The 13,846-nt window shown below is 35.6% G+C and overlaps 1 protein-coding gene across 1 annotated transcript in view; it reads right to left on the reverse strand.

Moving 5' to 3' along the window:
- Positions 1-3,209: 3,209 nt before the first annotated feature.
- CCDC34 (coiled-coil domain containing 34) overlaps positions 3,210-13,846 on the reverse strand; it is a 43,065-nt gene continuing 32,428 nt past the window's right edge. The window contains exons 4-6 of the mRNA XM_061151025.1: positions 6,270-6,428; positions 5,631-5,772; positions 3,210-4,199 (exon numbers count right to left, since the gene is read on the reverse strand). Of these exons, the coding sequence (XP_061007008.1) occupies positions 3,985-4,199; positions 5,631-5,772; positions 6,270-6,428 (516 nt within the window). The 3' untranslated portion in view covers positions 3,210-3,984. The remainder of the gene's footprint in view (positions 4,200-5,630; positions 5,773-6,269; positions 6,429-13,846) is intronic.

Raw genomic sequence — 13,846 nt, forward strand, 5'->3', positions numbered from 1 at the left:
TTCCCCTGTATAATCATAAGGGATTTGATTTGGGTCATACCTGAATGGTCTAGTGATTTTCTCTACATTTTTCACTTTAAGTCTGAATTTGGCAATAAGGAGTTCATGATCTGAGCCACAGTCAGCTCCCAGTCTTGTTTTTGCCAACTGTTCGGAGCGTCCCCATCTTTGGCTGCAAAGAATATAATCAATCTGATTTTGGTATTGGCCATCTGGTGATGTCCATGTATAGTGTTGTCTCTTGCACTGTTGGAAGAGGGTGTCTTCTATGACCCATGCTTTCTCTTGGCAAAACTCTATTAGCCTTTGCCCTGCGCTTCATTTTGTACTCTAAAGTCAAACCTGTTTCTCCAAGTATCTCTTGACTTCCTACTTTTGCATTCCAGTCCCCTATGATGAAAAGGACATCTTTTTGTGGTATTAGTTCTAGAAGGTCTCGTAGGTCTTCATAGAACCATTCAATTTCAGCTTCTTCGGCGTTAGTGACTGAGGCATAGACTTGGATTACTGTGATGTTGAATGCTTTGCCTTGGAAACAAACCGAGCTCATTTTGCTGTTTTTGAGATTGCATCCAAGTACTACATTTTGGACTCTTATTGACTATGAGGGTTACTCTGTTTCTTCTAAGGGATTCTTGCCCATAGTAGTAGATATAATGGTCATCTGCATGTGAGCTTCTTGATATTTCTCCTGGCAATCTTGATTCCAGCTTGTGAGTTATCCAGCGCGGCATTTCCCATGATGTACTCTGCATATAAGTTAAATAAGCAGGGTGACAGTATACAGCCTTGATGTACTCCTTTCCCAATTTTGAACCAGTCTGTTGTTCCATGCCCAGTTCTAACTATTGCTTCTTGACCTGCGTACAGGTTTCTCAGGAGGCAGGTAAAGTAGTCTGGTATTCCTATCTCTTAAGAATCTTCTGCAGTTTGTTGTGATTCACTCAGTTAAAGGCTGTAGCATAGTCAATGAAGCAGTAGTAGATGTTTTCCTAGGATTCTCTTATTTTTGGTGTGATCCAGTGGATGTTGGTAACTTGATCTCTGGTTCCTCTACCTTTCCTAAATCCAGTTTGTACATTTGGAAGTTCCTGGTTCATGTACTGCTGAAGCCTCGCTTGAAGGCCTTTGAGCATGCTAGCATACCTTGCTAGCATGTGAAATGAGTGCAATTGTGCAGTAGTTTGAACTTTCTTTGGCATTGCCTTTCTTTGGGATTTATCCCACTACTCTGTTTTATTTTTTTTATAGCACCCAGAGACAAATAATTTGTTTACATATTTTAATATCTGTTCCTTATCACTGTCATATAATAACTTTTGGGCAGCAGGGATCCTCTCCTATTCACAGATGAACCTTTGACATCTAGAATACTAACGTGCACAGCATTCAGTAAATACTTACCAATGCAATTTGAAGACATCTTCACTTTTTGCCCTTAGCACAGTTGTTAATGAAGTTCACCCTAAGTGCTAACAAGTTAACTTATTTTTGATATATCAAGAGTCAAGATTGGTATGTTAACCAAAGTCAGGTATTATGTAAATCAATGATCACTAAAGAAAGAATACTGGTGCATCTTATCAGAATTGTCACCATCCAAAAAGAAACAAACTTGCATTTTTTGGTACTTCCACATATTTTACATTCCCACAGTAAGCTTCTATAAATTAGATAAGGTATTGAACATTGAAAAAAACAAGGTACCTTTGAGATAAGCAAACATAAAGCCAGGTCTGTAATGCCTGTATTCTTTTCTACCAGATCACGAATTTGCTGACGCTATAGGTTATCTAGATATTTTAGAGCAGTTCCAATCAAAGTAGTAGTAGAAGTCAAAGAGACAGTTTAAAAACCTCAATAGAACTTTCAAATATTGTTACTATAGTTTAGAATGCCTATTATACCAAGTATCTTGACTTTAAGAAAAACTGATTCCATTTAAAAACACTAATCTAGTATTCGGTGTATTGACTGAAGAAGTCTTTGATTGAACACAAATGGACTTTCAGTAATAAATGTTTGGCAGTCAAACATCTTTTAAAAATGAACCATTTCGGTAATAAAACAGGTTATAACAAGTCCACAGGATCAAGCCCAAATTCTGCAGTATACACAGCCTTTTTACTCTGAGCCCTGCTTCTTCCCCAGCTACTTCTTATCACATGTTCATGAATGTGGTCAGCCTCATAACCATCTAGAAAATTCCTGCTTATCTTTCACCAACTCAAATGTTACCTTCTCTCTGTAGTTTTTCTTAATCCTGTCTCAAGCTGAGCTATCTTCTATCTGTGTTTCCAGTTGAATTCTGAGAATGATTTTAAGTAAACAGTATTATAGCATTTACTCTGTTTTCCTGGCTAGGTTACAAATGCTTGCCAGATAAAATATATCATTCCAATTGCTAAATCAATATGCAAACATCTGCCTCACATGTTCAACTAATATTGGTCAAACTAATACTGACTGAATGAAAAGTGTTAGTAGGATTAAGGTTATATCTAAAAAGAGCCTAAACGACTTAATCTGCTGTGTGAAAATAAAGATTGTTTTTTAGATAGAACAACTATATCTAAAACCCCCAGGAATACTGGCCTATGTATGCTATTTTTCACATGCAAGTTTATTGCTACCCTGGCAAATTCTATAGTCTCAGTACACAGGTGAATTTAGTTGAGTAGAATGATCACCTGGAAGTTGCACTGTATCTAAGAGGTTATGAGAAGGATGGTCAGGTCTCTAAATTTCAGCAACATTTTGACGCAACAAACTCGACTGATTTCCTCCTAAACTGTTCTCCACTTAGAAGTGAAAAAAATAAAACAAAACCAAATGAAGATGGCTGAATTGAATGATCATTCAGGCTGAGTGCTCAATCCTTATGGGGCTCACAGACGTACATGAACAAGAAATTTTTTTAAAAGTGCATTTTTCTAGATTTCTGATGATATGAATATCCTTCAAAAGATCCCATTGCTGTTTCCTGGCATTGACCAATACCACTGCAGGTTAATCACCAAAAACTTGGTAGATGACTAACCTCACAGAAACATGGAATGTATTCTAAATAAGAATCACTTTTAAATGAACTTACTGAACTTTTATATTGCCACCACAAATGTTCATTTCTTGATGGCCCCCTAAAAAAAGATACAGACTTTTAAAATTTAATAAGGGCTGAGTGTTATTTTAGTAATCTTTTGATCTACTTTCCTTAACAAGTATTTATTAATAAAGATTTTTTATTTCAACTTTAGTAAAACATGACTTAACATTTTACATTAAAAAATAAAGCAGACATTCCTAATTTCAAAATTAACAACCTAATTATAATGTGTAAGTATACGTACAAAGTATAGCAAAATATATTAGTGTCCAAAGATTACTACAATCAATTAAGATTGAGAGCCCAAAACAATGTTTGTAAATGTCCTTTCAAAACCCAACTCTCCATTACCAAACATGATTCCAGTTAGTGATTTACAAATATTTATAGAGGGAAAAACATACTAAAAGTCATCAACAAAGGCTGTTTTTGATTGCTCCAGGATTCTAACTTATTTTAGATTCTTCTAAGAATTGTTTTGAGCATACAGTTTAGAAATGCTTGTTTCAATGACTTATTCTTACTATGTTCATAAACACAAACACATAATGTGTGTATGAAAGAATACATGAAAAATTGTTTTATTGGTACTTAGAGGGTAGTTTTAATATAAGCTAAATATAAACACAATTGTTAGATATTCTGTCACTTATCTTGCAAAACAATATTCCAAGATCAACCTTGAAGCATTTATAAAAATAAAAATGAATAAAATATCTTCCTAAATTAACTCTAAGGACTCCATATACAAATGCAAAAATGTGAACTTAACAATAATACATCAAATGCTGAGCTACTAATAGTAGAGCAACAAAACAACAATTTCTGATGTTAAAATTAAGTGGCTCCAGGTAAAAGCATGCAATTTCCCACATCTACTATCTTTGTATTCTGCATAGAGTTCCAAGGCAAAGATTGCTTCTAGCTTTATGCATTACCAGAGAGGATGCCCTATGAGGCTGGCTTATCACAGGCCTTTTAGTCTTCTTTCCTGATAGATCCTTCACTTCTTTAGAAGGAGGCATAGGAATTGGTTTCCATGGAATTGGGTTATAAAAGGCTGGTTCTGGATAAGAATTCCCACTGTAAAAACCTAAAATTATTTAAAAATCAGAATAAAACAAGAAAAACTTTTTGAGATCAAAGAAACTATTTTAAAATTCATAGAAAAATGTTAAAATGTTAAAAGGGCAAAAATATCACTGACAAACCTGACTCATTTAAAACTTGAACTCAAATATTTTCAAACAATGCTTTTCAAATACAGTTAATATTGTAGTATAAGTTAAAATATAAATGACAATTCTGAAAATTCAAAGAACATTAATGTTCAAAACTAAAAACTCATATAAAATTTCTTCTAAGAAGTTAATTTTAGAACCCTTAAATTGAACAAAATCTTCATTTTCTTATTTCAGTCTAGGAAACTTCTGATTATGTACTAGTTTCCCCTAGATGGACACTAAAGCTTGCAGGAAAAAACGTATGTTGCATATGTAGCTAAAGTGAATCAAGACTGTGGTTCAGAACCACTGAAATTCTAAATCATTGTCGCTCATTAAGCAGATTTCATACACTCTAGTTTTGTAATTAAGAGCAGTAGGGCATTTTCAGACTATGATGTTTATTATAATACTTATTTAAACACAAATTTGGTAAAATAATCCATTATTTAGCAATTAAGTTCTAGTCAATACATATATTCCATCTAGGTTTTAACTTTACTATCCAATCGTTTTGTTGAAACCACTACTTATTTCAAACAAGAGAGCAAAATAAAGGAGCAGACTCTGCTCAGTAGCTGTAATGGATGACCTCTGTGACATGTGGGAGAGGCCTAAATCCTGACAGAAGGAATGTGTCATTCAGACACTGGCAACCCACTTTGACTGCATACATATGTCAACACACACTTCACCACGATGGTCAAAACAAAGTCTGGAATATGTTCTATTGTGTGAACAAAACAGAATGGGAGTATTTTTAATAATAAATCACTTAAACAAGTGAAGGCAGCTGTCAGCAAGGTATGAGCTTCCAATGTGGAAGTACAAAGGAAAACACACATTGCCATTTATAATCAGACCCAGCCAAAAAAGCCAACCAGGTCTGTGTCTGGCTGGTGTGCCATCTAGTATTCCACCCTGCAAAAATAATGAGCCAAAGACACTGGGAACTCTGCCTCAGAGAGGCTTAGAAAAGGGAAAGAAAATGACCCCTTAAATATATCCTGATTAAGGCTTTAAGATCCAAGGAATGTAAAAATTTTACTTATTTCTTAACGTTAGAAATCATTACTTTGCAGTTTTGCCACTGTTGCCTTTAAAATGTATCTGATTTTAGAGAATGACAACAAATTTGTAGTATCTCCACAGGAACACAATATGTTATAATCTTCCAGAAAATAGTAATTTGAAAGAAAAATGATTTTTACACACTTCTATTTCTGTCAAAAGGAAACATAATGTATAATATTCGCTCCTGCAAGCCATATTTATGTAAGCCACATAACATAAAAACCAACCTGTGAGTTTTCCATTGGCATAACCATAGCTCTTTGCAGCTGGACGAGGTTTATTTTTTGCATTTTCCAACCATTCCTTAAACTTTTTTTCTGCTATTTCCTTTTTCTCCTGTAATTCAGCCTGCCGTTGTTTTTCTTTTTCCTTAAAATGACAAGACCAAAGAATCTCCAGGGATATTCTGTAACTAAAAGTTCTATTCAGAGTCTACTGACTTGCTCCCCAGTAGCTCCCCATCCCAATGGCTTACTGATCAGAAACACTGAATCATATTTCTATAGAGAGCAAAATTTAACATGATCAGGGATGTGATATGAAAGTGGCTGCCTCTCAACAATGATATTAAATCCAAGAAGAAAAAAGCAATTTGTTGTTTTAAAATAGAACAGTAATTTACAATAATGTAATAAAACTTTCCATAAAAGTACACTGAATAATATTTAAAATCATAAACAACAGTAAAAAGCTTGCACCTGACTGCAGGAGTATCAATAGGCTTATTAACAATTTTCACTCTAGCTACATGTATTTATATTACGCTAAGATAATGCCAATTTTCCATTAGAAATTCTTTACACAATATAGTTGGCACATATAAACACCAAGTCATGTATTCTAACTGATCACCTTAGTGAAAATACCTTTTCTTTCTTCTTCTTTTCACATTCTTCAGCATTTTTTTTCTTTAACCATTCTTGGTATTTTTCCTTTGCTTTTTCTTGTAAATGTTCTTTCTCCAGTTCCTTTGCTGCTTTTTCTTTCATTTCTTTATTAATTTTTTGTTCCCTTTCTTTTCTTTTCTTAAATAAAAATGAAGGAATTTTCATTGGAATCTGTAATCATTCTCATACAAGGAAAGTGTTATAGACAGTAATTTTCTAAAAACAGGTGGTAACATAGTGCTTGACACAATGTGGCTTATGAAAATATATAACATGCATGAACTTACCTGACCAATTTTAGTGTACCAACTTGAGTATGTATTTCATGATGGCCTAACAAAGATCTTGTTCAACAAAGTATATTCAGAGCCTGGAACAGTGTTAAGTAAATAGTAGGTGTTCTATAAAGATTTGCTGGATAAATTAGTGAACAGAAATGACAACTTGTTAGACTGTCTTGAATCTTAGTGGTTTTTTTCCTTAATATATATATTTTATTGAAGTATAGTTGACTAACATGTTTCAAGTGCACAGCAAGGCTATTCAGCTATACATATACACATATATTATTTTTGAAATTATTTTCCATTGTAGGTTATTACAAGATATTGACTATAGTTACCTGTGCTATACAGTAAACCTTTGTTGCTTGTTGCATATCTATTTTTTAAAATTAGAAATCTAGCATTCTAGTCATACTAAGTCAAACAAGTGGAATCAAAATGGCATAAATTTTTCAGTTCAGCAAAAATTTGTAAATTTTCTAAAATATATATATATTATACATATTATGAGAAAGAACATCAAAAAAAAAGAAGAGATGAAGAAATTGGAAAACAAACTAAATGAAATGGGAACCCTGAATATGAAACAGAAAAAGTGAACAAACTAGATAAAAGTAAAAGATCATCACATAGTCCAGTTGCTTTTAAACATGACTGCTTATTAGAAACATATCTGGAGCTCTGGAGAAAAAAAAAGCAATACCTGGGCATTTGTATTTTTCAAAAAATGGATAATTCTGATTTTAAAAAGTGATTACAGGTTTTTCTATTGAATCCTAGTTTTGGTGATATAGGTTCTATTATTTTTCTGTTGACCAATCATGATACAATGGTATTAAATAATAGCTACATAATCACAACAGTAAAGATGTTTATCAGTTTTCACAATCAACAGCCAGACAAAAAAATAAAAGGTAATTACAACTGCAAGCCATAATTGGAACATGATTAGCTTAACAATATAAAATACATACATACATTTGGGAAGTCAAGCAGAACAATGTGGTAAGTGGAAATGCATACATGCACATGTTTTCATCCACCCAGCCAGTCTGTCTTTTGGTTGGTGCATTCAATCCATTTACATTTAAGGTAATTATCGATACGTATGATCCTGTTACAATTTTCCTAATTGTTTTGGGTTTATTTGCTGTAGGTCTTTTCCTTCTCTGTGTTTCCTGCCTAGAGAAGTTCCTTTAGCAACTGTTGTAAAGCTGGTTTGGTGGGGATAAATTCTCTTAATTTTTGCTTGTCTGGAAAGCTTTTGAGTTCTCCATCAAAACTGAATGGGTCTTGGTATTCTTGGTCGTATGTTCTTCCCTTTCATCACTTTATATCATGCTATTCCTTCTGGCTTTTAGCATTTCTATTGAGAATCAGCTGACAGCCTGATGAGAGTTCCCTTGTACATCATTTGTCATTTTCCCCTGTTGCTTTTAACATTTATCTCTGTCTTTATTTTTGTCAGTCTGATTACTCTGTGTCTCGGTGTGTCCTCCTTGGGTTCATCCTGCTTGGGACTCTCTGTGTTTCCTGGGCTTGATTGAATATTTCCTTTCCCACGTTATAGAATTTTTCAGCTATTATCTCTTCAAATATTTTCTCAGGAACTTTTTCTCTCTTCTACTTCTGGGACCCTTAAAATATGAATGTTGGTGTGTTTAAGGTTGTCCCAGAGGTCTCTTAGGCTGTCTTCATTTCTTTTCATTCTTTTTTTTTTTTTTTTATATTCTGTTTTGTGGCAATGATTTCCATCATTCTGTCCTCCAGGTCATTCATCCATTCTTCTGCCTCAGTTACTTTGCTGTTGATTCCTTCTATTGTATTATTTATCTCTATTTGTTTTTTAGTTGTTATAGGTCTTTAGTAAACATTTCTTGCATGTTCTTCATTGTTTTCCCCAGATCCTGGATCATCTTCACTACCATTATTCTGAATTCTTTTTCTGGAAGGTTGCCTATCTCCACTTCATTTAGTTGCTTTTCTGGGGTTTTATCCTGGCCCTTCACCTGGGACATAACTTTCTGCTTTTTCATAGTGATTGACTTTCTGTAATATGGTTTTTGTTTTAGCTACTGTGGGATTGTGCTTCTTGCTTCTTCTGTCTACCCTCTGATGGATGAGGCTAAGAGACTTGTGTAAGCTTCCTGATGGGAGGGACTGGCAGTGGGAAAAACTGGGTCTTGCTCTGCTGAGCAGGACCTCGCTCAGTAAAGCTTTAATCCAATTATCTGCTGATGGGTAGGGTTGCACTCCCTCCCTGTCAGTTGTCTGGCCTGAGGCAACTCAGCCCTGGGGTCTACAGGCTGTACCGTAGGTTTAATGGAGAAGTCCAAGAGGGTTTACACCAAGGGGGGCCTTCCTGGCCTGCTGCTGCCAGTGCCCCTGTCCCTGGGGTGAGAGCCTCCTGACCCAGGCCTCTGCAGGAGGCCCTCCAACACTAAGCAGGTGGTTTTGGTTTAGTTTCCTGTGGGATCACTGCTCCTTTCCCTCTGGCTCTTGGTGCATGCAAGGTTTTGTTCATGCCTTCCAAGACTGGAGTCTGTTTCTCCCAGTTCTGTGGAAATCCCATAATTAAATCCCGCTGACCTTCAAGGCCAGATTCCCTGGGGATTCCCAGTCCCTTTGTCAGATCCTCAGGCTGGGAAGCCTGACATGGGGTTCAGAACCTTCACAACAGTGGGAGAACTTCTTTGGTATTATTGTTCTCCAGTTTGTGGATCACCCACCCGGCAGGTATGGGATTTGATTTTATTGTGATTGTGCCCTCCCTATCACTCGCTGTGGCTTCTTTGTCTTTTGACATGGGGTATCCGTTTTTGGTGGTTCCAGCATCCTCCTGTCTATGGTCGTTCAACAGCTAGTTGTAATTCTGGGGCTCTTGCAGGACGAGATGAATGCACATTTTTCTACTCTGCCATCTTGAACCAGAAGCCTGAATCTTAGTGTTTCTTAATGGATGTCTACCCTCACTCTAAAATAGGAGCCACATAGGTATATATTTCCCAGACAGTTTGCCAATACTTGGATAAATCTTCACCACAAAAGAGTTACAAAGGACAAATTTTAGCCCATTAAATACTGTTATAAAGGCACATACAGACAAATCTCTGGCTATGCAATTCTTGTTAGTCTTACACAGATCAAGAGTTGGCAAATTATGGCCTTCAGGCCTAATATGGTCCATTACCACCTGTATTTGTAATAAAAGTTTTATTGAAATGTGGCCATACATATTTATTTACATATTTATTGTCTATGGCTGCTACTGCACCACAACAGCAGAGTTAAATAGTTACAACAGAGAATGTATGGTCCACAAAGCCTAAAACTTTATTTGACCCTTTGCAGAAAAAAACCTGACACGGATTCTAACTGAATATTTTTTCCTTTTCTCACTCAAAAGATAATCTTCCAACACAGTGAAATTCTAAACAACTAATAACATGGCTAGCTCTCTTTATCAAAGGTTTAGAAAATAATCTGCAAGGCATAAAGTGTACATAATATGAATGCCATATATATCACCCTTCATGGAGCAGAGAAATATGAGCCAAGAAATTCTTCCCTTGAAAGCATCTTGTAGAATACTTCAATACAAGCAATTCAAATAAGATCCAAGTAACAAACATCAGTTATATTCAACAAATGTGCAGTGCTGTGCAAGAAAAAGTGAAAGTGAAAGTCACTCAGTCATGTCTGACTCTTTGCGACTCCATGAACTACACAGTCCAGGGAATTCTCCAGGCCAGAATACTGGAGTGGGTAGCCTTTCCCTTCTCCAGGGGATATTCCCAACCCAGGGATAGAACCCAGGTCTCCCGCACTGCAGGCAGATTCTTTACCAGCTGAACCACCAGGGAAGCCCAAGTATACTGGAGGGGGTAAGCCTATCCCTTCTCCAGTGGATCTTCCTGACCCAGGAATCAAACCAGGGTCTCCTGCATTGCAGGCAGGTTCTTTACCAGCTGAGCACCAGGGAAGCTCCTGTGCAAGAAAGGCAAGGATTAAAAATCAAAGCTCAGGAATCCCCTGGCAGTTCAGGGTTAAGGCTTTGAGCTTTCACGCTGAGGGTGCAGGTTTAACCCCTGGCTGGGGCACTAAAGGTCCCCCAGACCTCGCGCCAAGGCCAAAAAAAGGAAAGAAAATCAGAGCCCATCATTCCCCAAGTTGCTATATTTCCTTACTGTTGGGCAGCCAATACCTGTAAAAGGAAATCCTTTCTTGCTGAGAACTCAATATCCATTGAAATAACACTGGAATTTAACTACTTTCTACAGTCAGAAAATCCACAAGATTAAAAAGGATCTTGCAGCTCTATCTGACTCATAAGACTCCTCCACAAGCTCATCAGCAAGGAGTCATCCAGTCTCTACACTATTTTCAATTTTTGACAGCTAACATTTATTCAGTGCTAACTCTGCCTGTTACTATTCTGTACATTGTATACATATACACCATGTCAGCTAATTCTTAAAACCACAATATGAGGAAGATACTATTAAAATCTCATTTTATAAATGAGGAAACTAAGGCACAAAGAAGTTAAGTAATTTGCCCAAGGTCACACAAATGGTAAATTAAAGATCACTACAGATCTCTCATAAACATATGAGATAACACTGAAAACAACTTTTTTTTGGCCAATAAATCCAATTTAAATGAGACATTAAAATTCCTTAAAAATACACCACTTTTCAAAACTGATTCAAAAAGAAATAGAGTAACTGAAGTAACTATTATAAGTAATTCTACTTAGTAAAAATAATTGAGAATTAAAAACTTTCATATAAAGAGAACTCCAGTAACCAGACAGTGTAGTACTGCCATAGATCAAATGACCAGAACAGAGTCTAGAAATAGACCCAAATATATTGCTCAATTAATTTTAAATGAAAGTGCCAAGATAACTGAATAGGGAAAAAGATTATCTTTCAATAGTGTTAGAATAACTGGATATCCACACCCTAAAAAAATGAACCTTGACCCTTAATGCATGCTATCATTAAAATTAACTCAAAATACAAACACAGGCAAATGCTGAAGTTATAAAACCTCTAGAAGAAAAAATGGAGAATATTTTTACAACCTTGGCACAGGCAAACATTTCTTCAACAGAAAGCAAAACCCACAAACTATAAAAGAAAAAACTGAAATACAGAGCCTACCAAAAATTTTGTTTTTGCTCTTAAAAAAAATACCATTAAAAATTAAATGGAGGAAATATTTACATTACATGTTACAGGACTTAAAGGAATATAAAAAGAACTCTTACAACTTACTATTAAGACACACAAAATGGGTAAAAGTTTAAACACAAAACAAACAGAAACTCCACAAGAGACAGAGAAATAGTCAATAGTGTTATGGGCTGAAATCTGCCCAGCCAAAATTCATATATTAAAGCTCTAATCCTCAATGTACTGGCTTTTGTTTGGTTTTAATTGGAGTATGAGTGATTTATAATGCTGTTCAGTTTCAGGTGAACAGATGAGTGATTCAGCTCTACATGGACATACACCGTTTTTTAGGTTCTTTTCTCACACAGGTTATCACAGAATTTGAGTATGGTCCTCTGTGTTACACAGTAGGTCCTTATTATATATAGTAGCACGTGTATGTTAGTTCTAAGCTGCTGATTTACTGTCCAACCCCCAGGTTTTACCTTTGGTAACCACAACTTTGTTTTCAAAATCTGTAAGTCTGTTTCTGTTTAGTAGTAAGTTCATTTGTGTCTTTTAAAAAAATTTTGATTCAACATATGAAAATATGTAAATCTTTAGGTCCGAGCATGTTGTTTCAAACAGCATTATTTTATTCTTTTTTATGACTGAGTAATATTCCATTGTAAATATATACCACATCTTCTTTATCCATTCATCTGTCAATCGACATTTAGGTTGCTTCCACATCTTGGCTATTGTAAATAGTGCTGCAGTGAACACTGGGGTACATGTATCATTTCAAATTATGATTTTATTCAGATATATGCCCAGGAGTGGAACTGTTGTATCATACAGTAGTTCTGTTACTAGTTGTTTTTTTAAGGAACCTCCCGTACTGTTCTCCACAGTGGTTGTACCAATTTACAGTCCTACCAACAGTGTAGGCGGATTCTCTTTTCTCCACACCCTCTTCAGTATTTTTATTTGTAGACTTTTTGATGATGGCCATTGTGACTGGTGTGAGGTGATATCTCATTTGTAGTTTGGATTTGCATTTCTCTGATAATTAGTGATGTTAAGCATCTTTTCCTGTGCTTTTTCACAATCTGTGTATCTTCTTGGGAGAAATGTGGCTGGCACAGGTGATTCTCAGGTCTGTGAGAATCACTTGGGGCCATCTATATATCTTCTTTCAGTCTGTATGTGTCCCTAGATCTGAAGCAGATCTCTTATAGATAGCGTATATAAGGGTCTTATTTTTGTATTGATTCAGGCTGTCTTTTGGTTGGAGCATTTAATTCATTTACATTTAAGGTAATTATCAACATGTATTAATAGGTTCTTATTGCCATTTTGTTAATTGTTTTAGATGAGTTTCTGTTGGTCTTTTTTCTTTCCTTCCTCTTTTGTTCTCTTGTGATCTGATGACTAACTTCAGTGTTGTGTTTGGATTCCTTTTTCTTTTTTGTATATCTCTTGTAAATTTTCAGTTTTTGATTCCCATGAGATTTTGATATAGCAGTCTATACATATATAAGATTGTTTTATGTTCCTAGTCTTTTAATTTCAAAATGCATTTCCAATATCCTCCATTTGTACTGTCCTCACAATTGCTGGTTATGGTATCATATTTGTGTGTGGATGATTTCCTATCTTTACTGTAGTTTGCCTTTACTGGTGAGCTCTCCCATTCATAATTCTGTTTCTAGTTGTTGCCTTCTATTTTTCTCCTAGAGAAGTTCCTTTGGCATTTGTTGTAAAGCTGGTTTGGTGGTACTGACTTCTCTTAAATTTTGCTTGTCTGTAAAACTTTTGATCTCTTCGTCAAATCTGAATGACAGCCTTGCTGGGTAGAATATTCTTGGTTATAGGTTTTTCCCTTTCATCAATTTGAATATACCATGGCATTCCCTTCTGGCCTGCAGAGTTTCTGCTGAAAAATCAGCTGATAACCTTATGAGGATTCCCTTGTTGCTTTTCCCTTGTTTCTTCTAATATTTTCACTTTGTTTTAATTTACGTCAGTTTGATTAATAGGTGTCTTGGCATGTTCCTCCTTGGTATAAGCTGGGACTCTCTGTGCTTCTTGGATTTGAGTGGCTGTTTCC

The sequence above is a fragment of the Dama dama genome, chromosome 1 (assembly GCF_033118175.1).
Source record: "Dama dama isolate Ldn47 chromosome 1, ASM3311817v1, whole genome shotgun sequence".
Taxonomy (NCBI): domain Eukaryota; kingdom Metazoa; phylum Chordata; class Mammalia; order Artiodactyla; family Cervidae; genus Dama; species Dama dama.